This window comes from Diceros bicornis, chromosome 13 (assembly GCF_020826845.1).
Source record: "Diceros bicornis minor isolate mBicDic1 chromosome 13, mDicBic1.mat.cur, whole genome shotgun sequence".
Lineage (NCBI taxonomy): Eukaryota > Metazoa > Chordata > Mammalia > Perissodactyla > Rhinocerotidae > Diceros > Diceros bicornis.
In genome coordinates, this window is record NC_080752.1 from 11,148,974 (window position 1) to 11,175,559 (window position 26,586).

At 36.9% G+C, this 26,586-nt stretch overlaps 1 protein-coding gene across 5 annotated transcripts in view; it reads right to left on the reverse strand.

The window, feature by feature from the left end:
- The window catches only part of SPATA6 (spermatogenesis associated 6), a 138,745-nt gene that overhangs the window by 70,961 nt on the left and 41,198 nt on the right, over positions 1-26,586 (reverse strand). For 4 of the 5 annotated variants that reach the window (XM_058552357.1, XM_058552355.1, XM_058552356.1 and 1 more), the window contains exons 6-8: positions 21,694-21,774; positions 17,136-17,429; positions 10,884-10,971 (exon numbers count right to left, since the gene is read on the reverse strand). In XM_058552357.1, the coding sequence (XP_058408340.1) occupies positions 10,884-10,971; positions 17,136-17,429; positions 21,694-21,774 (463 nt within the window). The remainder of the gene's footprint in view (positions 1-10,883; positions 10,972-17,135; positions 17,430-21,693; positions 21,775-26,586) is intronic. The other variant, XM_058552359.1, reaches the window with a different exon arrangement.

Genomic DNA, 26,586 nt, shown 5'->3' on the forward strand with positions numbered 1-26,586 from the left:
CCACCATAGAGAACTACCAAAGTGAATTGGTAGTCTGAAATACACAGGACGAGAACAAGGGAAATGCAGAACAACCAGAAAATGAGTGATAAAATGGCAGCATTAAGCCTTCATATATCAATAAGCACTCTAAATGTAAATGGATTGAATTCTCCAATCAAAAGACACAGAGTGGCTGGATGGATTAAAAAATAAGATCCAAAAATATGCTGTCTCCAGGAAACACATCTGAGCTCTAAAGACAAACACAGGCTCAGAGTTAAGGGATGGAAGATGATACTCCAAGCTAATGGCAAACAAAAGAAAGCAGGTATTACCATACTTATATCAGACAAAGTAGACTTCAAGATAAAAAGAAAATGAGAGACAAAGAAGGGCAGTATATAATAATAAAAGGGACACTCCACCAAGAAGACGTAACACTTATAAATATATATGCACCCAACACAGAAGCACCAAAGTACATAAAAGCAACTATTAACAAAGCTAAAAGGAGATATTAACAACAACACAATTATAGTAGGGGACCTTAACACCCACTTACATCAATGGATAGATCATCCAGACAGAAAGTCAACAAGGAAATAACGGATTTAAACAAAAAACTAGATGAGATGGTCTTAATAGATATATATAGATAATACACCATCCAACTACAGCAGAATACATATTCTTCTCAAGTGCACATGTATCATTCTCAAGGATAGACCATATGTTGGGAAACAAGGCAAGCCTCAATAAATTTAAGAAGATTGAAATCATATGAAGCATCTTCTCTGAACACAAAGCTACGAAACTAGAAATCAACTATAAGAAAAAAGCTGGGAAGCTGACAAATATGTAGAGACTAAACAATATGCTACTGAACAACCAATAGATCATTGAAGAAATTAAAGGAGAAATAAAAAAAAAATTTGGAGACAAATGAAAATGAAAATACACCATACTAATTCATATGGGATACAGGAAATGCAGTCCTAAGAGGGAAATTCATAGCAATACAGGTCCACCTTAACAAACAAGAAAAATCTCAAATAAGCAACCTTAAACTACACCTAATGGAATTAGAAAAAGAAGAACAAACAAAGCCCAGAGCCAGTGGAAGGAGGGAAATAAAATTAGAGCAGAAATAAATGAAATTTAAATCAAAAAAACCAGACAGGATCAATGAAACTAAGAGCTGGTTCTTTCAGAAGATAAACAAAATTGACAAAGCCTTAGCCTACTCACTAAGAAAAAAAGAGAGAAGGCTCAAATAAAAAAAAAAAATTAGAAATGAAGGGGCCGGCCCCGTGGCTTAGCGGATAAGTGCGTGCGCTGCGCTACTGGCAGCTTGGGTTCGGATCCCGAGCGCGCACTGACACACTGCTTGTCCAGCCATGCTGAGGCAGCGTCCCACATACAGCAACTAGAAGGATGTGCAACTATGACATACAACTATCTACTGGGGCTTTGGGGAGGAAAAGGGGAAAAAAAAAGGAGGAGGAGTGGCAATAGATGTTAGCTCAGGGCCAGTCTTCCTCAGCACAAGGAGGAGGATTGGCATGGATGTTAGCTCAGGGCTGATCTTCCTCACACACACACACACAAAAATTAGAAATGAAAGAGAAGAAATTACAATGGATACCACAGAAATACAAAGGATTATAAGAGAATATTATGAAAAACTATATGCCAACAAACTGGACAATCTAGAAGAAATGGTTAAATTCTTACACTCATACAACGTCCCAAAGCTGAATCAAGAAGAAATAGAGAATCTGAATAGACAAATCACAAGTAAAGAGATTGAAACAGTAATCAAAACTTCCCAAAAAATAAAAGTCCAGGACCAGATAGCTTCTCTGGAGAATTCTACCAAACATTCACAGAAGATTTAATACCTCTCCTTCTCAAACTATTCCAAAAAATAGAGGAAGATGGAACACTTCCTAACACATTCTACAAGACCAACATCACCCTGATACCAAAGCCAGACAAGAACAACACAAAGAAGGAAAATTACAGGCAATATCTCTGATGAACATAGATGCAAAACTCCTCAACAAAATATTGGCAAACCAAATATAGCAATGCATTAAAAAGATCATAGACCATGATCAAGGATTGATACCAGGGATGCAGGGATGGTTCACATCCACAAATCAATCAATGTGATACACCACATTAACAAAATGAGGAATAAAAACCACATGATTATCTCAACAGACTCAGAGACAGCATTTGAGAAGATCCAACATCCATTTATGATAAAAATGCTCTATAAAGTGGGTATAGAAGGAAAGTACCTCAATATAATAAAGGCCACATATGACAAACACACAGCCAACATCATACTCGATGGGGAAAAACTGAAAGCCATCCCTTGAAAACAGGAACAAGACAAGGGTGCCTACTCTCACCATTCTTATTCAACATAGTACTGGAGGTTTTGGCCAGAGCAATTAGGCAAGAAAAATAAATAAAAGGAATCCAAATAGGCAAGGAAGAAACGAAACTCTTGCTGTTTGCAGATGACATGATTTTATATGTAGAAAACCTTAAAGATTCCATTGGAAAACTATCAGAAATAATCAACAACTACAGCAAAGTTGCAGGGTAAAAATCAACATACAAAAATCAGTTGCATTTTTATACTGTAATAACAAACTAACATAAAGAGAACTCAAGAATACAATACCATTTACAATTGCAACAAAAAGAATAAAATATCTAGGAATAAATTTAACCAAAGAGGTGAAAAACCTATCCAAAGAAAACTATAAGATATTATTGAAAAAAATCGATGATGACATAAAGAAATGGAAAGATATTCCATGCACATGGATTGGAAAAATAAATATAGTTAAAATGTCCATACTACCTAAAGCAATCTACAGACTGAATGCAATCCCAATGAGAACCCCAATGACGTTTTCACGGAAATAGAATAAAGGATCCTAAAATTTACATGCACCAAAAAAGACCCCGAATAACTACAGCAATCCTGAGAAAAAAGAACAAAGCTGGAGGCATCGCAATCCCTGACTTCAAAATATACTACAAAGCTATAGTAAACAAAACAGCATGGTACTGGTACAAAAAGAGACACGCAGATCAATGGAACAGAACTGAAAGCCCAGAAATAAAACCACACATCTACGGACAGCTAATCTTCGACAAAGGAGCTAAAAACATACAATGGAGAAAGGAAAGTGTCTTCAATAAATGGTGCTGGGAAAACTGTACAGCCACATGCAAAAGAATGAAAGTAGACCATTATCCTTTGCCATACACAAAAATTAACTCAAAATGGATCAAAGACTTGAAGGTAAGACCTGAAACCATAAAACTCCTAGAAGAAAATAGGCAGTACACTCTTTGACATCAGTCTTAGAAGGATCTTTTCAAATACCATGTCTACTTGGATAAGGGAAAAAAAGAAAAAATAAACAAGTGGGACTTCATCAGATTTAAGAGCTTCTGCAAGGCAAAGGAACCAGGATCAAAATGAGAAGACAACCCACCAGCTGGGAGAAAATATTTGCAAATCATATATCCAACAAGGGGTTAATGTCCAAAATATATAAAAAACTCACACAACTCAACAACAAAGAAACAAACAACCTGATCAAAAAATGGGCAGAGGAGGGGGCCAGCCTGGTGGCATAGTGGTCAGGTTCACATGTTCTGCTTTGGCAGCCCAGAGTTCACAGGTTCCGATCCCAGGTGTGGATCTAGGTACCGCTCATCAAGCCGTGGTGTGGTGGCATCCCACATACAAAATAAAGGAAGATGGGCAGAGATGTTAGCTCAGGGCTAATCTTCCTCACCAAAAAGAGGAAGACTGGTAATGCATGTTAGCTCAGGGCCAATCTTCCTCACCAAAAAAAAAAAAAAAAAAAAAGGCAGAGGATACGAACAGACATTTTTCCAAAGAAGATATACAGACGGCCAATAGGCATATGGAAAGATGTTCAACATCACTAATCATCAGGGAAATGCAAATCAAAACTACACAAAGTTATCACCTTATGCCCATTAGAGTGGATATAATTACCAAGACAAAAAATAACAAATGTTGGAGAGGATGTGGAGAAAAGGGAACCCTCATACACTGCTGGTGGGAATGCAAACTGGTGCAGCCACTATGGAAAACAGTACGGAGATCTTTCAAAAAATTAAAAATAGAAATATCACACGACCCACCTATCCTACTACTGGGTATGTATCCAAAGAACTTGAAATCAACAATTCAAAGAGACTTATGCACCCCTATGTTTATTGCAGCATTATTCACTATAGCCAAGAAGTGGAAGCAACCCAAGTGCCCATCAACTGATGACTGGTTAAAGAAGATGTGGTATATATACACAATGAAATACTACTCAGCCATAAAAAAAGACAAAATTGTCCCATTCACAACAACATAGACAGATCTGGAGGGTATCATGTTAAGTGAAATAAGCCAGACAGAAAAAGACAAACACCATATCATTTCACTCATGTGTGGAAGATAAACTAACACATGGACAAAGAGAACAGATTAGTGGTTACCAGAGTGGAAGGGGGTTAGGGGGTGGGCACAAGCGATGAAGGGGCACATTTATAAGGTGACTGACAAATAGTAATATACGACTGAAATTTCACAATGTTATAGACTATTATGACCTCAATTAAATTAAATTAAAAAAATAGTCATATCAGAGATCAATCTCTCAAGGTTGAAGGCAATCAGGAAAAAATTCCTAAAGAAGGAGAAAGTTGAGCTGGGCCTTAATGAATGGGTCACATTTAAGAAAAGTATGAGGAAAAAGAAAGTGTGTGTGTGTGTGTGTGTGTGTGTGATCTTGAACAACTTACTTTACCTCTTTAAACCTCAGGTTTCTTCATCTATAAAATGGGGATAAATAACAGTATCTAAAATTCTTGAGGTTACTGTGAGTAATTAACAAATGAAACATAAGTACTAGAATAGCAGCTAGCAGAAAACACACATTCAATAAATGTTAGCTATTATTTGATTCTCCAATAACCTCATGAAATAGGTGTTACTGACTATAGGTTTGTGTCCCCCTAAAATTCATATGTTGAAGCCCTAACCCTCAAAGTGATGGTACTTGGAAATGGGACCTTTGGGTGGTAATTAGGGTTAGACAAGGTCAGGAGGGTGGGGCCCTCATGATGGAAAGAGGGCCCTTATAAGAGACACCAGAAAGCTTGCACTCAGGCACATGCACGCGCTCAAGCTCTCTCTGCCTCTCACAATCTCTTTCTCCATGCACACACAAAGAAGAGGTCATGTGAACACACGCTGAGACGGCAGCTGCGACAAGCCAAGAAAAGAGATCTCAGAACAAAACCTACCTTGCAAGCACCTTGATGTTGCACTTCCCAGCCTCCAGAACTGTGAAAAAACAAATGTCTGTTGTTTAAGCCCTCCTTCTTTGGTATTTTGTGATGGCAGCCTGAGCAGACTAATACAATCCCTAAGACTGGTTATTATTTCTACTTTACATTTCAGGAGGCTGACTTCCTATATAGCTAACAAGTAATGGAACTGAGCCCTTTGATTAGTTCAGTGCTACCACCACTAACATAAGGATAGTAGATTTCCTTATTATAAAACATAAGCACACAGGAGAATAAAAGTGTCTTTAGTCTCAAAAATGACATCAGATTTGGATTTGCTAACCAAATGGATGTGATATATAATCCAAATAATCAAATACCAAGTAGTGATTAACAGTACTGGTTAAAAAGAAAATGTGGCAATAAGTCATCAAAATATTTCCTTAGCAACCATCTAGTATAGAAGCTAAGATCTACTTTGTACTACAGTCGCCATTCACACTGGGTGTAGTCATAACTTAGAGCCTCTGCATCCTTCCTCTCTCCACAGTTGACTCTCACCCAACAGGGTCAGATATGACTCAGTCCTAAAGGACCAATCCTCACTTTAAGCAAGGACTTAAGAAGCTTTGATCTAAACCTCAGCACTTCTGTATCAACTCATTCTTTCTGTCAAAGTAATTCTTGAGACCCATTCTGACAATTATGGCCAGTACACGTTCCCTATGAGTCAATCCCTATCTTGGCAACCTTCATAGTACCCTACTGTAAAGGGTACTCCTCTTCCTTCTTCATAACTTCAAGAAATTGAAGCCTATTCTGGTGGTTAGTGCTACTACTACTGCAAAATTTCCATGATGCTGAATGTATGTACCTATCTGAACCTTCAAAGAGCATCTGCCCCTAAAGTTCTTTATCAGCACTTACTCTACAGGTACCCCAATGCCCACATAACATTCTAAAGTTGGCCCCCACTCTCCTAGGAATCTTCATGGAGCGTGCAGCCAAAGTGTCTGCCATGTGTCAGTCTCTATAACTAGAAGCAAAGCTAGGATGTCAAGCCTTATAAAACAAAAGCAGCATTTAAGATCTTTCAGGGATCCAACCTTCTAAAAAGGAAAGGCAGGTAGCAAAGTGTTTCCTATCTCTTGCTCACTTATGATGTATTCACTTGAAACTGTTTAATCCAATATCTAATATTTTTATCTTTCTTACTTCTATGGCTGTCAAAGTCTCAGTAGCAAAAGTCTCACTTTTCCCTTCACTTTTTTTTCTTGTCTGAAGTTTAGCACACAGCAAGTACCCTGCTTACCAGAGACAGGAAGAGTGGTGATCTTCAAAAAAGATATACAAATGGCTAAAAAGCACATTAAAAAACATTCAATGCCATTAGTCAAATGCAAATTAAAATCACAATGAGATAGGACTGCATACCCACTTGAATGGTTATAATAAAAAAGGCAATAACAAGTGTTGTCAAGGATGGGAGAACTGGAAATCTCACACACTGCTGGTGAGAAGGTAAAATGGTGCAGCCACATTGTAAAACAGTTGGCAATTTCTTAAAAAGTAAACAAATTTACCACATGAACCAGCAATTCCACTCCTAGGTATCTATCCAAGAGAAATGAAAACATATATCTATGCAAAGACTTCAATGCAAATGTTCACAGCAGCATTATTCATAATAGCTAAAAAGTGGAAACAATCCAGGGGATCAGAGTGGGAATGCAAATTTACCGCAAATGGGCATAAGGAAACTCTTTGGAATGACGGAAATATTCTAAAAACGGATTGTGATGATTTCACAACTATGCAAATTTATTAAAATCATTTAGTTGTACACAAGTGAATTTTATGGCATATAAATTACACCTCAATAAAGCTGTTAAAAATGTTTAATTAAAGAATAGAGAAATAAAGAAACTAAAAGAGTTCCTAAAATGAAAACTGTTCACCTGCCTCCTGCTCTGTAAGACAAGGAAGCACACATTTAAATAAAAACTGAAACAAATAAGATATTTTGCTAATAAGTATATACATGATGACTACATAGTATTTTATTCAAAAAGTATTAAAATACTACCATTTATTGCAATCTACTCAAGATATGACATATTAGGATTTGGAATGTTATTTCCAATTTATTTTACTTTACAAACAATAACCATCAAACAAAGGGATTAGTGGAAACTCATAAAAGATTACAATCTTATGTAAAAATGAAACTCATAAAAGAATCTTCAAATGAAGAGAATAAGAGAAGTTTCCTCCAAGCAGGAGACAGAATTTAACATTTTTCTTAAATCCTAAGCAAATAAAAAAGGGGCCAGTATGATGCCCTTGAATTCCTCTTCAAAATACATAAATAATTGGATAAAACTTAGAAACATTATTCTGTTACAGGAGATGCTGAGTTTCTTCAAAAGGACTGCACAAATTGCAATTAGAATTATAACCCATGGAAATTCCAGATAAAGAAAATGTGTTGAAAAATTTATCTAAAAAACAATATACCCGAATACAAGTAGGGAAAGTACTAGGAGAGTGGTGGAAAAGAAAGGAACTTGGGGTTAGAAGACCTGGATTCTAGAGTGAGCATGGCTATTTTGTAGCTCTCCAACAGGTCACTTAACGTCTCTAGGCCTCTAGGTATTTTTCTTGATCAAATATAGTTAAAGCCATCTTCACATGATTATTATGAGGACTAAATCAGTCAATGGTGGTGAAAATGGTATCCTACAAAAACAAGAATTATTAAGCAAGATAATTTGCAAGAAAATGTTCAAGGAGAATTTCCATTAAAGATAGTCACAAGTGAAAATTCACTACGTTTAAGAGACTTGATCATAAATTCCCATATGCATTTAAATAGCTGATGAGAACCCAAAACACAACTGCTCAACTGCCAGCCAGAAAAAAAATTTGTAGTCAAAAGAACAGGGGCATTAAAATTAGAGAAATGAGAAGGGACAACTCTTTATAGTAGAAAGGCAAGTAATAAATGTATAAAGAATAATGGAATTTTAACAAATCACTATTTAGCAAACATCACAGTAATAAATTGTTTCAGAGAAGAATCATCATGTATGCTAAAGCGGTCCAAGTTGAGGAGTAACAGGATATTACATAGTCTCAAAGCATCTCCCCATAATTACAAAGGGAAGAAACAGCACCTCTATGATGAAGAAACCTAGCAGACACGGTCTTAATCAAGTGAGCAAATTATCACCACCAGTAACAAAGTAACATCACGCACCTCCTGACATGATGCACTTAGAGGAAAACACCACTTCTGTTGCATTCTGGGGAAAAATGAATAATCTAAATCTAATCATGAGGAAAAAATCAAACAAACTCAAATTGAGGGACATTCTGCAAAATAACTGGCCCGTACTCTTCAAAATTATCAGTGTCATTAAACACAAAGAAAGACTAAGGAACTGATTGATACTAAAGAAAACTAAAGAGACACGGCAACACGACATAGCCTTCACGAAGGCTATGCATGATGTGGGATTTCTTTTGCTATAAAGATATTATTAGAACAAATGGCAAAATCGGATTTAGCTTTATAGATTAGGTAATATTATTATATGACTGTTAATTTCCTGCTTTTGATAACTGCATCGCATAAGATAATACCTGTATTAGTCTCCTCAGGCTGCCATAACAAAGTACCATAGACTAGGTGGCTTAAACAACAGACATTTATTTCTCACAGTTCTGGAGGCTGGAAGTCTGAGATCCGGGTGGCAGCAGAGTCAGGTTCTGGTGAAAGTTCATTCTGGCTTGACGGCGGCTGCCTTCTAGCAGAGAGAGAAAGCCAGATCTCTGGTGTCTCTTCTTTTAAGAGCACTAATCCCATCATGACAGACCCACCCTCATAAACTCATCTAAACTTAATTACCTCCCAAAGGCCCCACCTCCAAATACTATCACATTGGGGGTTAGAGTTTCAACATGAATTTTGAGGGACACAATTCAGTCCATAGCAATGTCCTTGTCAAAAAAAGTTTATACAAGACAGAGATAGAGGCAGGGAGGGGAAAGAGAGAGAGAGGGAAAAGCAAATATTAGTATTTTCGGATGCTGAGTGAAAGGTATATGGGAATTCTTTGTACTATTTCAACTTTTCTTTAAGTATGAAATTATGTCAAAATAAAAAGTTAAAAGTAAAAAAAGTACCTCATAACTGACCTCTCTAATTGTACCTCTACGTAAGTGGCTGACTACTTCAATTAAAAGTTAATGGAAACTATAACCATTCTGTTGGCAAATATATAATAATTGTCAAGAGAAATCAGACAGTTAAGTGCATTCCAAAAACATCTTCCAAAGCAACATCTATATTGAAGTTATTTTTGATTTTCTTATTCTTAAAGCTTATTTTCCATGTCCATAAATTTCTTCCAAGAGAGGAAACAAAGTATAACATCTGTTCCTCATTTCACATAATCTGCTATTTTGGGCATAAAAGATTTATTGGTTACCGCATCTATCTCCCTGTTAGTGCTAAAAAAGCAAAATAAAAGAGCACAAACTCTGCATGTTCTTAGAGAAGAATGTTTCACTTCTCCATTTTTTAAAAAAAGAGAGATTATTCACTACAGTTTATAAATAGAAAGAGACAGAGCTCACGACACGTTACGATATTTTTTTCAGTCTACCTCACTTTTCTTCCTGTATGCCTTTCCTTTATGCTGCAGCAAATGAACTAACAGGCTGCTGCTGAATGCTTGCTAAACTGACGAGCCAATGTCTTCAGATATTAACACTGAAATATCCCTAACTATAAAAGACTATTTAATCTTCTTCATAAAAATCATTTTCATATTGAACTTAAGAAACAACTTACCTAACTACTGTGACCAGGGCTAAAAATGAAATAAATATTCTTATAAACTAAACCTAAACGAAGTTATCTTTTCAGAAATATAAATAATAAGTATTATTATAATAACAGCTGATATTTATTAAGGGTCCTGTGTGCTAGGGTGTTTACATGGTAACATTTGCCATGTTACATTCATTCTTTAAATAAGTAAACTGATTATCAAAGTGGTTAAAATGATTTGTTCAAAGAATGGCCAGTTTATAACTAAATAGCAGAGGAAGTATTTAAATATACGTGTAAATGTATGTCCAAAATCCATAACCTTAAACTCTTTTTACTATGGTGTTTCCCGAAGACTGTTCCACAAACTAAGTAATAAATGTTATGGTGAGAATAGGGTTCCATAGTCAAATAAATTTGGAAATTGTTGAGCAAAACAAAATGAAGGGTTTTTTTTTTACTAAAAGGTATCATAGTCTTTAATATGCTAAATATATTTTGAATCTCAAAGAGGAAGATAGTTTATAGCAGCACAGAAATTCTATTATTTATAGAGAGTATGTACATGGGTGTCCCACAGGTTGTAAAAAGTGGCACTATATAATATTTTCCAAAAATACAGCAAGGATTCTGTTTTTGTTAATTGATGCCAAGTTAAAGGCTTGACTGTAGCCAAGGCAACTAAAGCAATGAAGAGAGAGAACTTGCAGCTTACCATTGTGCATCCTGGACCACCCATCTCTTTCACAGTCTCTGCCAGAAGATCCAAATAAAGCATCAGCCCTGGGACTTGGGGGATCAACCTAGAGGAAGAACATTTCAACGTAAAAAAGAGCTTAAATGTTCTTTCAGTCTTACTACACCAGAAAATCAACTAAAGTACACAGACCACATATCATCAGGTTAACGTCATAGTGCCTATAAGGTTCAGGCATGTTCCAAAATCAGAGCTCAGTCGAGAATTTTGCTGTTCATTTTTAAACAAATTGAAATTAAACTTTTTACTCCAGAAATTAAACTCCAGAAATTTTTAATTATATATTTTAGTCTACTTTAAAATGAACAGATGTATAGTTGAAAGGTCCATTTCTCCATTGCCTAGTTTGCTTTCCATTCCAAAGGTAAAAAAAGAGAAATCTTACTTTGCCACATTTAAAAACCAAGTTTAGCCATTTGCTACTTATCTCCTTAGCGTATAGATTTTGAACTCAAACAGTGTCTTTACTTGGCTGTGTTCAGAGCCCAGCATGCTGAGTGCTTTAGAACTTACAGAATAATAACAGTCAACCACATTTTCTAACCAAAAATAAAAAAGTCAGAGTGATATAAATCTGTGTAAAAAGACAGCTCTAGTCACAAAATTAAAAACTTTATGCATAAAAGGACAATATCAAGAGAGTGAAAAGACAACCCATGGAATAGAAGAAAATATTTGCAAATCATTATCTGATAAGGCATTAATATCCAGAATATATAAAGTAACTTTTACAACTCAATAAAAGAAAAAACTCAGTTAAGAAGTGGGCAGAGGACTTAAATAGACATTTCTCCAAAAGATATACAAATGACCAATAAGCACATGAAAAAATGTTCAACATCACTAATCATTAGGGAAATGCAAATCAAAATCATAGTGAGATACTACTTCATACTCATTAGGATGGCTATTAACAAAAAAAAGAAAATAACAAGTGTTGGCCAGGATGTGGAGAAGCTGAAACCTTGTGCCCTGTTGATAGGAATGCAAAATGGTACAGCTACTACGGAATATAGCACGGCGGTTCCTCAAAAAATTCAAAATAGGGGCCGACCCCGTGGTTTGGCGGTTAAGTGCACACGCTCCGCTGCTGGTGGCCCAGGTTCGGATCCCGGGCGCGCACCGACACACCGCTTCTCTGGCTATGCTGAGGCCGCGTCCCACATACAGCAACTAGAAGGATGTGCAACTATGACATACAACTATCTACTGGGGCTTTAGGGGGAAAAATAAATAAATAAAATTATAAAAAAAAAAATTCAATATAGGATTGTCATATGATCCAGCAATTCCACTTCCGGGTATATACCCAAAAGAATTGAAAGCAGAGACGTGAACAGACATTTTTACACCATGTTCACAGCAGCATTATTCACAATAGCCAAAAAGTATAAGCAACTCAAGGGTCCATCAACAGAAGAATGGATAAACAAAATGTGGTATATACACAGAATATGTATTTTTTTTGTGTGAGGAAGATTAGCCCCAAGCAAACCTCTGTTACCAATCCTACTCTTTTTGCTGAGGAAGATTGGCCCTGAGCTAACATCTGTGATCGTCTTCCTCTATTTTATGTGGGATGCCTGCACAGTATGGCTTGATAAGTGGTGCATAAGTCCACACCCGGGATCCAAACCTGTGGACCCCGAGCAGCCGAAGTGGAGCACATGAACCTAACCACTATGCCACCAGGCTGGCCCCAAGTGTACTTTTTTGTGTGTGTGTGAGGAAGATTGGCCCTGGACTAACATCTGTTGCCAACCTTCCTCTTTTTGCTTGAGAAAGATTGCCCCTGAGCTAACATCCGTGCCACTCTTCCTCTATTTTGTACGTGGGATGCCTATCACAGCATAGCTTGATGAGCAGTGTGTAGGTCCATGCCTGGGATCCGAACCTGCAAACCCTGGGCCGCCGAAGCGGAGTGCACAAACTTAACCACTATGCTGCTGGGTCGGCCTCTATACATAGCATATTATTCAGCTGTAAAAAGGAAGAAAATTCTGACACATGCTATAACATAGATGAACCTTGATGACATTATGCTAAGTGAAATAAGCCAGTCACAAATGGACAAATATTGTATAATTCCACTTCTATGAGGTACCCCAAGTAGTCAAATACATAGAGACAGAAAGCAGAACGGTAGTTCCAGGGGCTGGAAGAACAGGGAGTTATTGTTTAACGGGGACAGAGTTTCAGTTTAGCAAGATGAAAAAGTTCTGGAGATGGATGGTGGTGATGATTACACAACAGTGTGAATGTACTTAATGCCACTGAACTGTACACTTAAAAATAATTAAAATGGTAAATTTTATACCGTGTATATTTTACAATTTTTTAATTAAAATTTTTTAAAAAGGAGAGTGAAAAGACAAGCCACAGAAAGAGAAAAAATATTTGCAAATCATACCTGATAAGGATCTAGAATCCTAAATATATAAAGAAAACTTAACAACTGAACAAAAAAAAGACAAACAACTCCAATTAAAAACGGGCAAGGATTTGAACAGACATTTCTCCAAAGAAGATATACAAATGGCTAACAAGCACTGAAAAGATACTCAACATCATTAGTCATTAGGGAAATGCAAATCAAAACCATAAAGAAATACCACTTGAACCCCCCTAGGATGGCTATAATAAAAAGAAAACAAAACTAAATAGAAAATGAGAACTGTTAGTGAGAATGTGGATAAATTGGAACCCTCATATATCGCTAGTGAGAACATAAACTGGGGCAACCACTGTGGAAAACAGTTTGACAATTCCTCAACAAGTTAAACATAGAATTAACATATGGCCCAGCAATTGCACTCTAGGTATTAAAGCAAGTAGGAATTAAAACAGGTATTCAAACAAAAACTTGCATACAAATGTCATAAAAGCACTATTCACATAACCAAAAGGTCAAAATAACCCAAATGTCCATCAAGAGATGAAAAGATAAACAAAATGAGGTATATTTCCATACGATGGATTATTCAGCAATAAAAAGAATCAAGTACTGATACATGCTACAACCTGGATGAAACTCAAAACCACTGCACTAAACGAAAAAAGCCAGGCACAGAAGGCCAAATATCGTAGGATTCCACTTATATGAAATGGCAGAATAGGAAAATCCACAGAGACAGAAAGCAGATTACTGGTTGCCAGGGGCGAGAGAAAGGGAGGAACGGGGAGTGAATGCTTAAAGAGGCCAGGGTGTCCATTCAGGGTGACGAAAAAGTCCTGGAACTAGAATAGTGGTGGCAGTCGCACGACAATAAGAATGTACTTAATGCCACTGAATTATACACTTTAAAGATAGTTGAAATGGTAAATTTTATGTTATGTATATTTTACCACAATAGAAAAAAAGGAAGATCCTAGTCTACATAAATGATTAAGAAATTCAATTCTACATAATAGAAGAAGAAAAGAATGCTGTTTAACTCTTCCAGAATGGTTGTGCCAGTTTGGGAACATGCTAGCTGATTTCTTGAAAATGCTCCTTAATCTCTAAGATTACTTTTTATACAATGTATGTAAAACTAGAATGTCTTTCCTAAAAGTGTAAACTTTCTGCATATGCATGTGTCAAATTAAAATTTTGTTTGGTTACCAATGTGTTAAGTGCCTTTAAAATCATGAATGGCTATGGGGGAAAAAAAGACATCTCTATGTTTACAAATACAATTGGAAAAATCCAGTTTCCTATACAATAACATAAGCAATTTTCTAACTATAGGCTTAGAGTATGCATTTCTTTCTGTTCATTGGAAAGCTGAAAGGGAAATCATTTAAATAAAAACGTCAAGATTTATACCACGCTGTATTAGGATTATTCTATTTCAAACACTGACAATGAAAAACAATAACAGAATAAGTATTTTTGTGTGTGTGTATGTGAGGAAGATCGGCCCTGAGCTAACATCTGCCAATCCTCCTCTTTTTGCTGAGGAAGACTGGCCCTGGGCTAACAACCGTGCCTATCTTCCTCCACTTTATATGGGATGCCGCCACAGCACGGCCTGACAAGCGGTGCGTCCATGCGCGCCTGGGATCCGAACCGGCGAACCCCAGGCCACTGCAGCAGAGAGCGCACACCTAACCACTGTGCCACGGGGCCAGCCCAGAATAAGCGTTTTAAGAGCAGTTATTTCCTTAAACTATTTTTATGTGGCTAACCCCTAAAATATTCCTGGTTATCTTTGTACATAGGCAAAGATATTCCTTCAGAATATGAAAGGAATAGTAGCATTTTAATTAAAATGCCTACGTACAGAGATAACCAAGAATATTTTAGGGGTTAGCCATATAAAAATCATTTAAGGAAATTACTGCTCTTAAAATGCTTATTCTGTTATTGTTTCTCATGTCAGTGTTCAAAATAGAACAATCCTAATACAGGTTGGTATAAACCTTGACATTTTTATTTATTCAGGCCAGCCTGGTGGCGTAGCGGTTAAGATCGCGCACTCTGCTTCGGCGGCCCGGGGTTCGCCGGTTTGGATCCTGGGCCAGACCTACTCACAGCTCATCACGCCACGCTGAGGCGGCGTCCACGTGGAAGAGCCACAACTCCACAACTGTGACACACAACTATGCACCGGGGCTCTGAGGAGAAAAACAACAGAGGAAGACTGGCAACAGATGTTAGCTCAGGGCCAATCTTCCTCAAAAAAGAAAAAAAGCTGCTATCCCTTCAGATTAGAATTTAATATGTCCTTTCTTTTCAATCTAATTTGCAATTGTGGGCAGACATAAAATTAAAGGCATTCTGAAACTGCCCTCAAACAAGCAAGTGAACATTATCTGGATATTGTTCAAAAAATGTGACCAGAACCTATAAGCAAACTCTATAGAAATAAGACAAATGCAATCACAATAATCTCAATAAACTATTATCATTCAAAAGTACCCATTACATTATAAATTTTCTTTTTACAATTAAAAACATTCATTACTTTAGGCTAAAAGAATAAAGGATTCATAGCCAAAATATAAAGATGGAATGAAATGTTGCTTAAGGCACATCGAAATATTTTTTAAAAAGGTATCATAAAGAAAATCTGAATTTTCAGGTGGTATATATTCAAAAAGCTATTAGACTATCAAAGGAGCATATTCACATGTTTACATTTATATTTACATTTTAGAATTTGGAAAAAATGAATTAGAAACATTCAAGTCAGAAATAGTTTTATAGACATCCCAAAAAGTCGTTTGCTTCTATAGGCACTTTATTACTATTATATACATTCACTAGTAGTTTTTATTAATTTGCAAGCTTTTGCTAAAGAAATGTTTTTAAGGTTAAAATTCTTTATAAAAACTCAATAACTATGAAGATTCTGAAAAAGTCCTTTATTAAATATTCTGATTATAGACCCTTAAAATTAGCCAAAGTCTATTTGACTATCATACAAACAAGCTCTAAACTTAAACCATATCAAAAGGAGGCTTCTATGGGCTGGCCCCGTGGCACAGTGGTTAAGTCCAGCACGCTCAGCTTCCATGGCCAGGGTTTGCAGGTTTGGATCTCGGGTGCAGACCTACACCACTCGTCAGCCATGATGTGGTGGCAACGCACATACAAAATAGAGGAAGACTGGCACAGATGTTAGCTCAGGGACAATCTTCCTTAGCAAAAAAAAAAAAATGAGGCAGGCTTCCCCATAGAAAGATTGGAACTATGCTATCCTTAAGTTAACTCTCTTCACTTTCAAAGGCCTTCCCATCCCCATCAAACAATGATTTGCTTCAAAGATCTGTTATATAAGGTTTATGCAAGTGACAATTCCAAAGGAAAACTTCTCATTATAATTTTTTGAAAGGCTAGGGGGAAGGAGGCCTTCCTTTTCATAGAGAAAACTTGGTTCTCTTTTAAAACTCTTCTCTGCCATTTTAGTACAAATGTCAATTACATCTAAGTTCAATTTGCAGAGTTATTACGCTGTCCACTGTATAAGAAAGAAGGAAATGGGTACTTAGAGGATTTAACATGGCATTCATAATGGAGCTTGATCTCTGTCAGGTTTAAAGACTGACAAAAGAATGTTCTTTTATTCTAAGTTAATTTTCCATTTTAGATTGCTAGGTTAACTGACAGTTCAGGAAAGAAAATTATTAATATAAGCTAGAAGTTGAAGGAAGTTTCAGAATAATATTTTAGTGGAAGAACAGATTGGATCAGTTTCAGATGGAAATGTTTAAGAGAACACATACATGTCTAATCACAAATGGAGGTTTATCTGTTTCTTTTTTGAATTCATAGGGTCCCAGATTTAAATGGGCTAGCCGCCGCCTGGTGTCTTCAGATAGCTCACACATGCGTCTTTTTGTGTAGGGAGATGGAGAGTGTGATTTTGAAGATATTGTAGGCTGTTCGTAGTTTTTTGCATTTACGCAATATTTATTTCTCTCAGGTGACTTGGATTTTTTCTTTTGTGGTCTTGCTGTTCTGCTTTGCAGTCTGCCGTGTGATTTTTCAACTGGAGCCGTATGGTAAATAAATTTATCCTAAACATAAAAAATAAAAATTAACTTGGGTAAAAGATATATATATATACATACATATATATATACACACACACATATATATAGATATATATAAACTACAGGTAGAAAAAAACTCTAAAAAGTAATTTAAGGCACATATAATCTATCAAAGCCAACTAAATCAGTCTTTCCTATCTGTGCGGATCCTGAGGGAGGTCAAATCCGCATTCTCCTAGATAACTCTTTGTCTAGTAGTTATTAAAGTATACTGTATCAAATTTCCTTCTTAAGTCTAACAAGTACTTTATGAAAATAAAGCCCAATATATAATCATTTGAAAAATCTAAGAAACAAAGTCAGAAAAATTATTTTTTCAGTATACTAAAAAATTAACGCAAACATTGGCTTATCATTTATAATTAAGTATCCAAATAATTGGCTATATAATTTAAGAGAGTTTTGTTTAGTAATGTCATAAATACACGTCTAAATCGTTGATTATGAAATCTTTACGGGGAAAACTATTAAAATAGTTTCATTCATACTGCTATGATCATAACATACGTACAATGTGAAAATCTGAAAGACGGTTTTATACATATTTTCATCAAATATATTATTTGGATTGTACTAGGTGATTAGGATTTTAAGATGTCTTCCAAACTATAACCTTACAATTCAATGACAGATAACTACACCATCTTAATTCTGGATCCATATTTTTATAAAACTAAAAACGTATAAAAGACAGGTTATAAACTTTAATGACTAGTACTCTATCTTCTACTAAAACTGGTTAGTAGTCTAAAATTTTAAAAAACAAATGTGATATTTATAAATTTTTTGCATTATTAGGATAACATGTCCTCCTCCAATGTCCTCCTAACTTTAATCACTTAAAAAAACCACCAGTCCTACCCCTCTCTCGAATTTCTCAAACCCCCCTGCCCTGTACTTGCTAAGAACATCTATTCTAAATAAATAAATACAGATGTGAAATAGAAGGAAGAAGAGTCAAATATTTTTTAGAAGTAGATAAACAACCAGGAAAGAAAATGTATTTTCTAATTGGAAAGGAAGTCCATGAGTTTCACACAAACCAGCAGCGTCAGATTATTTCATCATCTTCCATTCTTCTACAATTCTTAATATGCTCCTGGACCTTCCCCCACCTTGTTCAATGACTTCAACAAGTAATTCAGAATTTTTCTACCTTATCCCATTTCATCCATCTCTATGACATCACACTGACTCACAGAAGCTGGAATGTTAGCATATGAAAGGGCCTTTGAGGTTTAATAAAATGTTCAAGCAATGAATCTGTCCAAGACCCTGGACTTAAACTTTCTATTTCTCAGCGCTAATCATCTTTGTCTACTTCATCTTAGATTTCATCATTATACAGATCCATTGCATCTCAACCTCTGAAAATCCCTGGCTGACCAAAACTTCTTTTCCCCAACCTACTTCTTTTATTATCACTGAATCTGTTACTTGCCCTCCTCACCTACTCAGCCCCTAGACTTCTTTCCCCTAGACCTTTATACATTTTTAGTGTCTTTTACCTCCAGACCCAGCCGAACCCGTTACCATCCTTTCCAGCAATTTCATCCATTTCAGTAAAGTTCCTTCTTATCCACCTCTGATTATACCAAACCTAAAGTACCTAACCTCGTCTTCTCTCTTCATTACAGTTTTTGAATGCTGAATACTACTAGAGGAAGTTATAAACTGTGGTGTATCTACTACAGATATATGTTGTCTAACTCTACTCAATCCTTAATGTATCCTATTAATACCAAATAAAACTTACAATAGTGGCTGTTTTATACTGTTTACAAAATGGCTCCCTCCTTTGGCCAACAGGACAATAGCACATGCGACACAGAAGAGACCTGAAAAGTGCTTGTCATCTTTTACTCCTAACAACCTTCCTGCCACCAGGTGAATGAGCCGAAATTTACTAGATAATGAGAGTCTTGTGGCCATTGTCCCAGCTGAAAGCAAGCCAATTACCAGAAATGTAAAATCCCTCCCAGACCAGAGTCAGCCAACTGCCAAACATGTGAGTGAAGCCATCCTAGATCATTCAGCTCTACCCGAGCCAGTGCAGACTGAAAGAATCACAGAGCCAATTCACAGAACTGTGAGGAACACTCAGTTTTAAGCTACTAAGTTAGTGTGCTAGTGTGCTGTTAGTTTACATAGCAAAGCTACCTGACACAGAAGATTAACAAATATATTAATAAGGCTACCATTGATATTTAACCATTTAACAATAAATTCTAATAAATTCTGTGCAGTAGATAAAAAGAATAAGTAGAAAACTAGTTTTATTCCAGAAAATCAAGATGTGTAATTTTTTCAGTCCATTCAATTGGTAACAAAACATCTAATTTGAAAATAAGGTGCCAAAAAGGATAAAGATCATAGGTATTTGTAAACCTAAATAATTTTATAAAGTTTATTTCACTCATTCTTCTCTTAAAAAACAAAATGGTTTGCCTTATTGTTATATTTGAACTTGAAAATGCTGTTTTATAGCCATTAAAATTTTAATTGTAACTAATAATCCCTTTACAAAAAGTAGATTTATCATGTTCTCAAATAAGATCAAATAAGATTAAGATTCTGTCTGTTAACATTCAGAATCTTAATGTAAAAGTGTATTCTCTGTTAAGCCTACCAGATGATGTTTTCTATCTTATATTTCAACTATTGGCTTCTGATCTCCCCCAGTTGCCTTAATTTAAAAAAAATAATAACCTTAGTCACAAAATTCATTAATTACATGTTATGTGCCAGGCACATTGCATATATTCTCTAATTTAATCTTTAAAGCAGTCTTATGAGGAACTTGAACCCAAATCTGTTTGATTCTAAAGCATACTTGCTTAAACACCATCTGACACCAAAGCCTATTCTCTTACATCTCTGTTCAAGAAAGAACAAATGGCAAACCTTGGAACAGCAAGTTAATATAAACGAAAGAGTCTTCCCAAAAGTCTACAGAGAAAATGTTAGTTAGTTCCTAAGTCCAATGAAACTACTAATGGGGTGACAGTTTTACATTTAGAATGGACTCTCCACTAAGCTGTATACTTCGGATGTATGTACTTTTCTGTGTGTATGCTATACTCCAGACAAAAAAAAGACTTTTCTACCCACCCACTAGAAGGACACACCACAATGTGGAGAGAAAAATTTTGTCTGAGCCCAGGTAAAACATTTGTAATTTACAAATGTGCACAGTACACATCTCAAAAACAAGTCAGTAACATATCTCTGCATTTGGCAAGCATAGGTTGTTAGATCTCTAATAACTGTTTCAGCTTGCATTTAAAAGATAAATAACTACAGCCAAACTCTGACATACTAAATAAAAAGCTTGCTAAATAAAGTAAAAATGATAACCTTGATAATTTTATAGCTATATTTTACCTTTCTTAGCTTAAGTCACAGTTATCATCCTCAGCATATTTACTCTAAAACTGATAATGAATAAATTAATCTTCCACTCTTTCCATCATAGGTCCAGTCCTGCCCTGTTCGGGCCCTCTGGGCTTTATTTATATATTACTGGCTCTTCATCTCAGGCTGGTCATTGTTACCTGGTCATAATGCAAGTGCCTACAAGTGAGGTGTAGACATTATTACATAACCTATGGACAAGGTAGCAAGAGCATCCTGGTGACTCAGTAAAAGTCAGATCCAGATATCTCAGTTTACTAAAGGCAGTTTTTACAAATATAGATGGTACTTAGGCGGAAGTATCCAAGCTTCCCTTGATCTGACAGCACCATCATGGCCACCAAACTGAGCAAATAGTCCCTTAAAGAATTAGAGACACTCGAGAAACCATATCACTAAACACCAATATCCTAGCCTGAGAACCTATGATCACATTTGCTAAAAAAGTATCCTTTGAACTTTTTGCAGTAACTTCTATAAGATTATAAAGGCCTCCAATCGAGTTCTCTGTGGGACTTCTTGATCCTAACATTTTTCTGGCAGCCTGATTTCTTTGCATTAAAAAACACAGGCTCATGAAATTTAAAAAAATATAACATCATGGCACCTTCTATTATGTGTACCAAACTTTCACTCTTACATTTATTAAGATGTAACCAAACTGCTAAATACCTATGATAATTTTTTACTTAAACTAAAAATTGACCCCCCAAAATGAAAAGAGCTGCAGACAAAAATAAAAGAATAATGCTTGCCAAATGCCCATAAATATGAAGAAATAAACTATTAAATACTTTAAATAAATGATTTTAACCTGAGTGCGGCACTTCCTTGAACTTATCAGACATTCAGTAATCACTGAGGTTGTAGAAAACTCCAGCTTTGGAGCAATTCCCTGAGGGGGAAAAAGAGGGCAATATTAGACTTTTCAATTTAAAAGAAAGATAATTATTAGTGATGAAAATATGACCTAAAGTAAAAATACTTGTCAAAGTTCAGCTGCTTTATTTGTTAGTTGGGATAAAGACAACATAGCAATGCTAAATGTTAGCAAGAAACAGTTTCATTGCTGCTGATGATTCACTTACAAGTGATTATACTACTTTTATGGAAAAATTTATATATTTTTTCCTTTTCAAGCATTTCCCTGTCAAATCATTCTAAAATTTTTAAACTATGATATAATATTCAAGTGATAAGTATATGAAAATATTTAATGGATTTCAGCTCTTTTTACTTTTATAAATTAAGACATATTTAACTACATAATCAAGAAATATTTTAGATAGTCTCCTCCTGTTAAGAAAAAAAAATCACAGCTCCTGGGTATGCAGTTCTTGAAAACAGAAGAGAGATGTCTCTACAAATACCTCCCACATTTTTTCCCATAATGTAGCTTACATTCAGATCTATGAATGACCCTGGCTTCTATTTCTCACAACATTTCAATCATCAGCTTGAACACTGTTTTTAAATAAGTGGAGACAAACGATAAAATTCAAAGAAACAGTCACAAAGCACCTGAGAAAATATTTGGAAGCACGTAAATTACACATTCACCAAAACATTAAAGGATATTGTCTGTCCAGTGCAGCTTCACTCTAATAGGGTAGAAGGCAGACATTCGCCCTCCACAAACCCCACCTTGGACCTACTGACTTTAAAGTTTCAAACATCACAAGTTACAGAAAAGGTAAATCTGAGTTGCCTAAGAATTAACTGAACAATTGTTTTTCTTCAAACATATCTTTCATTAATGATGTCCACTAGGCCTACTTGTTAGTTATCTACTGCTGCACGGCATATTACTTAGCAGTTTAAAACATAAGTAAACACTATTATCTCACACAGTTTCTATGGGTCAGGAATCTGGCAGAGGCTGAACTGGGTGGTTCTGGCTCGAAATCTCTCAGGAGATTGCAGTCAAGATGTTGTTTGGGCTTCAGTCATCTGAAGGCTTGACTGGGGCTGGAGGATCTGCTTCCCGAGAAGGCTTATTCACACAGCTGTTGGCTGGAGACCTCAGTGCTTTTCTAGCTTTTAGCAAGAGGACTCAGCTTCTCACCACATAAACTTCTCCATAGGACTACTTGAGTGTCCTCATGACATGGCAGCTAGTTCTCCAAAAGAGAGTGATCCAAAAGGAAAGCAAGGAGGAAGCCACAATCATTTTTGTGACTTAGTCTCAGAAGTCTAACACTGTCACTTCTATCACATTCTATTCATTAGAGCCCCTAAGTACAGCCCACACTCAAGGACAAAGGAGTTTAGGCTACCTTTTCAGCTGAGGAATATCAAAAATTTTGTGGGCATATTTTAAAACCACCACAGTCCACCTTCTAACCACAAGTTACTTACACTCTTCTCACGTGTAAACTAAACTATGCCCTACAAAAAAGAGAAGAAAAAGTCTCATCCTTTTACAACTTCAGCTTGAAATCCAGGATGTTGGCATCTAAGTCAAATCCTTATTCAGCCTCCTCAGGAGTGGTTCTTTAAGTACAGTTTCTAGAATACACTTCCTCACAATTAGAAGATCTATGAACTAAAGAGACAGGTTATCTACCCTACACATACCCAAAGTACACAGATGCAGCAGGCACAAGAGATTTACTATAGACATTCCTGTTAAAAAAGGGAGGAAACAAGAGGCAAACAGAAATCACTGGTCCATAGCAATTCAGAAATGCAGCCAGGAAAATGTTAGAAGTTCCTCAATTAGCTTAGTCCTACTCCCGCTCAGAAATAACTATCCAGGGTTCTTGGCTCCACTCTCCGTGCTCTTGCTTCCATCCTTTGAATCATCATTCCTTTGCAATGAGAGGTAGACCATGTTTGGAGGTGCACAGTGTTCTGAGCTTGGGTCCTGTGAATAGAATTTTGTGGATCCAAAGGCCTTTTCGTTTTGTAAGGTCTCTATTTCAGACCAAGCTGGTGATGTTTCTGCCAATATAATGATCTTAAAAAACATTTTTGGGGGCCGGCCCGGTGGCACAAGCAGTTGAGTGCGCACGCTCCACTGCAGTGGCCCGGGGCTCGCCGGTTCGGATCCCAGGCGCGCACCAATGCACCGCTTGGCAGGCCGTGCTGTGGTGGTGTCCCATATAGGGTGAAGGAGGATGGGCATGGATGTTGGTCCAGGGCCAGTCTTCCTCAGCAAAAAAAGAGGAGGATTGACAGACGCTGGCTCAGGGCCGATCTTCCTCACAAAAAAAAAAAAAATCATCACCTTGTATGTGGTAAAAAAAACATTTTTGGTCCTAACGTGAATCTTACTGGAGTTCACTCCATTAGACAAAAGCCACACCTTTCTCAACATTGGGCTTCTGCTGAGATTGCTGAGGGATAATGCCGTTAAGCATCTTTGAGGGGAAAAAAAAAAACCAAACCCATGTTTGATTAAATTATTTCCTGAGGTAACAACTTGGATCTTTCTCAGATTTTAATGAAGGATTTTACAGTCACACCTTGATTTCACCATCAGACCACAATTTCCTGAAAGTGTCTGGAATAATTTTTGCTCAGAAATCATTTCTTAATTTTAGCTTTATTTGCTATTGGGAAAGGCTAGGAATCTTCAGAAACACTAAGTTCCAACTCCTTTTTGTTTAACAGCCTTTTCTTTTGCTTATCTCTCTCCTCTCGTATTTTGCTTTAAGCAGCAAGAAGAAACCAGGTAGCCCCTCTAACGCTCTGTCTGAAAGCCTCCTTAGACAGATTACCCATTTCATTAGGTATTTTTCTACATCCCACATTACTGCAGGCCACAGCATTGCTAACCTTTCTGCCACTACATAACAAAGATTCCTCTTTCCTCTAACTTCCAATAACATTTACCTCACTTTCCTGCAAACACTCATCTGACAGTTTCTTCAAGGCTCTTCAAACTTTCACAAACTCTCTAGCAAAGCTGTTCCATCTTCTGCCCTCTCTATAGAGTTGCCTGAGTGTCCTCATACATGGCAGTTAGCTTACCCCAGAGTGAGTGATACAAGAGTGAGAGCAAGGAGGAAGCCACAATGCATTTAATGACCTGGTCTCAAAAGTCTAATACTGTCTCTCCACCACGTTGTATCTGTTAGAGTCACTGAGTATAGTCCATAGAATTAGCTCTGCCTTTGGAAGAGAGAAGTATCAAATCATTTGTGGACGTATTTTATAACTACCATAGCCTGGATGGCAACTTATCACTTTACCCCTCCCCATATATTGCTGGTCACAGAGTAAGTACTCAGCGTTTTAGCTGTTAGTTTTACTAAGCTTTCAAAACCCATATGTATCAGTTGGGGTTCTCCAGGGAAATACAACTAACAGGATATATATAGCGGGAGATCTAGTTTAAGGAATTGGTCCACGCAATTGTAAGAGCAGCAAGTCCAAAATCCACAGGGCAGGCTGAAAATTCAGGCAAAAGTGGACACTGCAGTTGTGAGTGTGAAATTTGTAAGCAAGCCAGCAGGCTGGAAACTCAAGGAGGATTTCTCAAATGTCAGTTCCTCTATGAAGTCTACAATAAGATATAATTCATTCATTCAATTCAACCAAGAGGCACTGAAGTACCTACTCCACGCAAAGTACTGTGCTAAGAGTTAAATTCAAAGATGAGAAAGTCATCGACTCCGTTTTTATGGAGTTCAGTCTAAAGGAGCTATCATCATCATCACCACCACCACGATCATGATCTCCACAGCCATCATCAAATCACTAACGTTTATTGAATGTTCTCTATGTGCCAGGTCCTGCTATAATCATTTACAAGTTTTCATTCATCCACCCAATAGTCCTGTGATATCTCCACGTTATAGCGCTTTGCTCAAGTTTACTCAAGTAGTCTGTGACAGCATGTCTTGACATGAGTACAGCCATGTTTGGCCGCTCCATTGACCTACAGCCACCAGCACAAAAAGAAATATAAAAGCTGCTTTCTGCGTGGTGGGAACTGACCTACAGCCACCAGCACAAAAAGAAATATAAAAGCTGCTTTCTGCGTGGTGGGAACTGGCCCTTCTCCCATGGCGAGAGCTGCAATGTGTAAAAATTTCAAGGCCTTTCGGGCGCCGCTGTCTGGGGCAGGCTGGCCATCTGTGCTGGGCTAGGATGATAAGCAAGGTAAACAATGCACGTACACAACTACTGGGCTGGGATGACAGCCCGGGGTGGGGGGGGGGTGCTCAGTGCACCTACGCCACTGATAACCATTTGTGCATGGGAACACTAGATGCTTGCTCTGAAAAAAACTCTGTAACTGCTTACTCTGGAAATTATTGATGCTATAAAAAACTGCTGGAGACTGAGACTTGGTGAGAGTTCCATCTGCGGAAGGGCCGCCTTGCCCAGGACGTATGATTCCCGCCCAGCCGTGTCAATTGACAGGACTCTCCCTGCAGTGGGGCGTGGATGTTGTGAATAATTGATTTATTGTGAAGTAATTGATCTGATGTATTCTCTTTGCGGTCAACCTGGTGTTTCTCTTTCTGGTTGATTTGTGTCATTTCCCTTCAGTCGATCCAGTGTTTCCCTTTCTGATTGATCTGATGTTTTTCCCTCTTATTATATGACCTATTCGAATCTGCCGCTATCTCAGCCGATGTGGATGTTTTCCCTTTCCAGTCGAGCTGGTGTTTTTTCCCTCTTATTATTTGACTTATTCAGATCTGTTTGCAGACTATCGCCTTTACTATCCTCTATATAATAACATATACCTTCA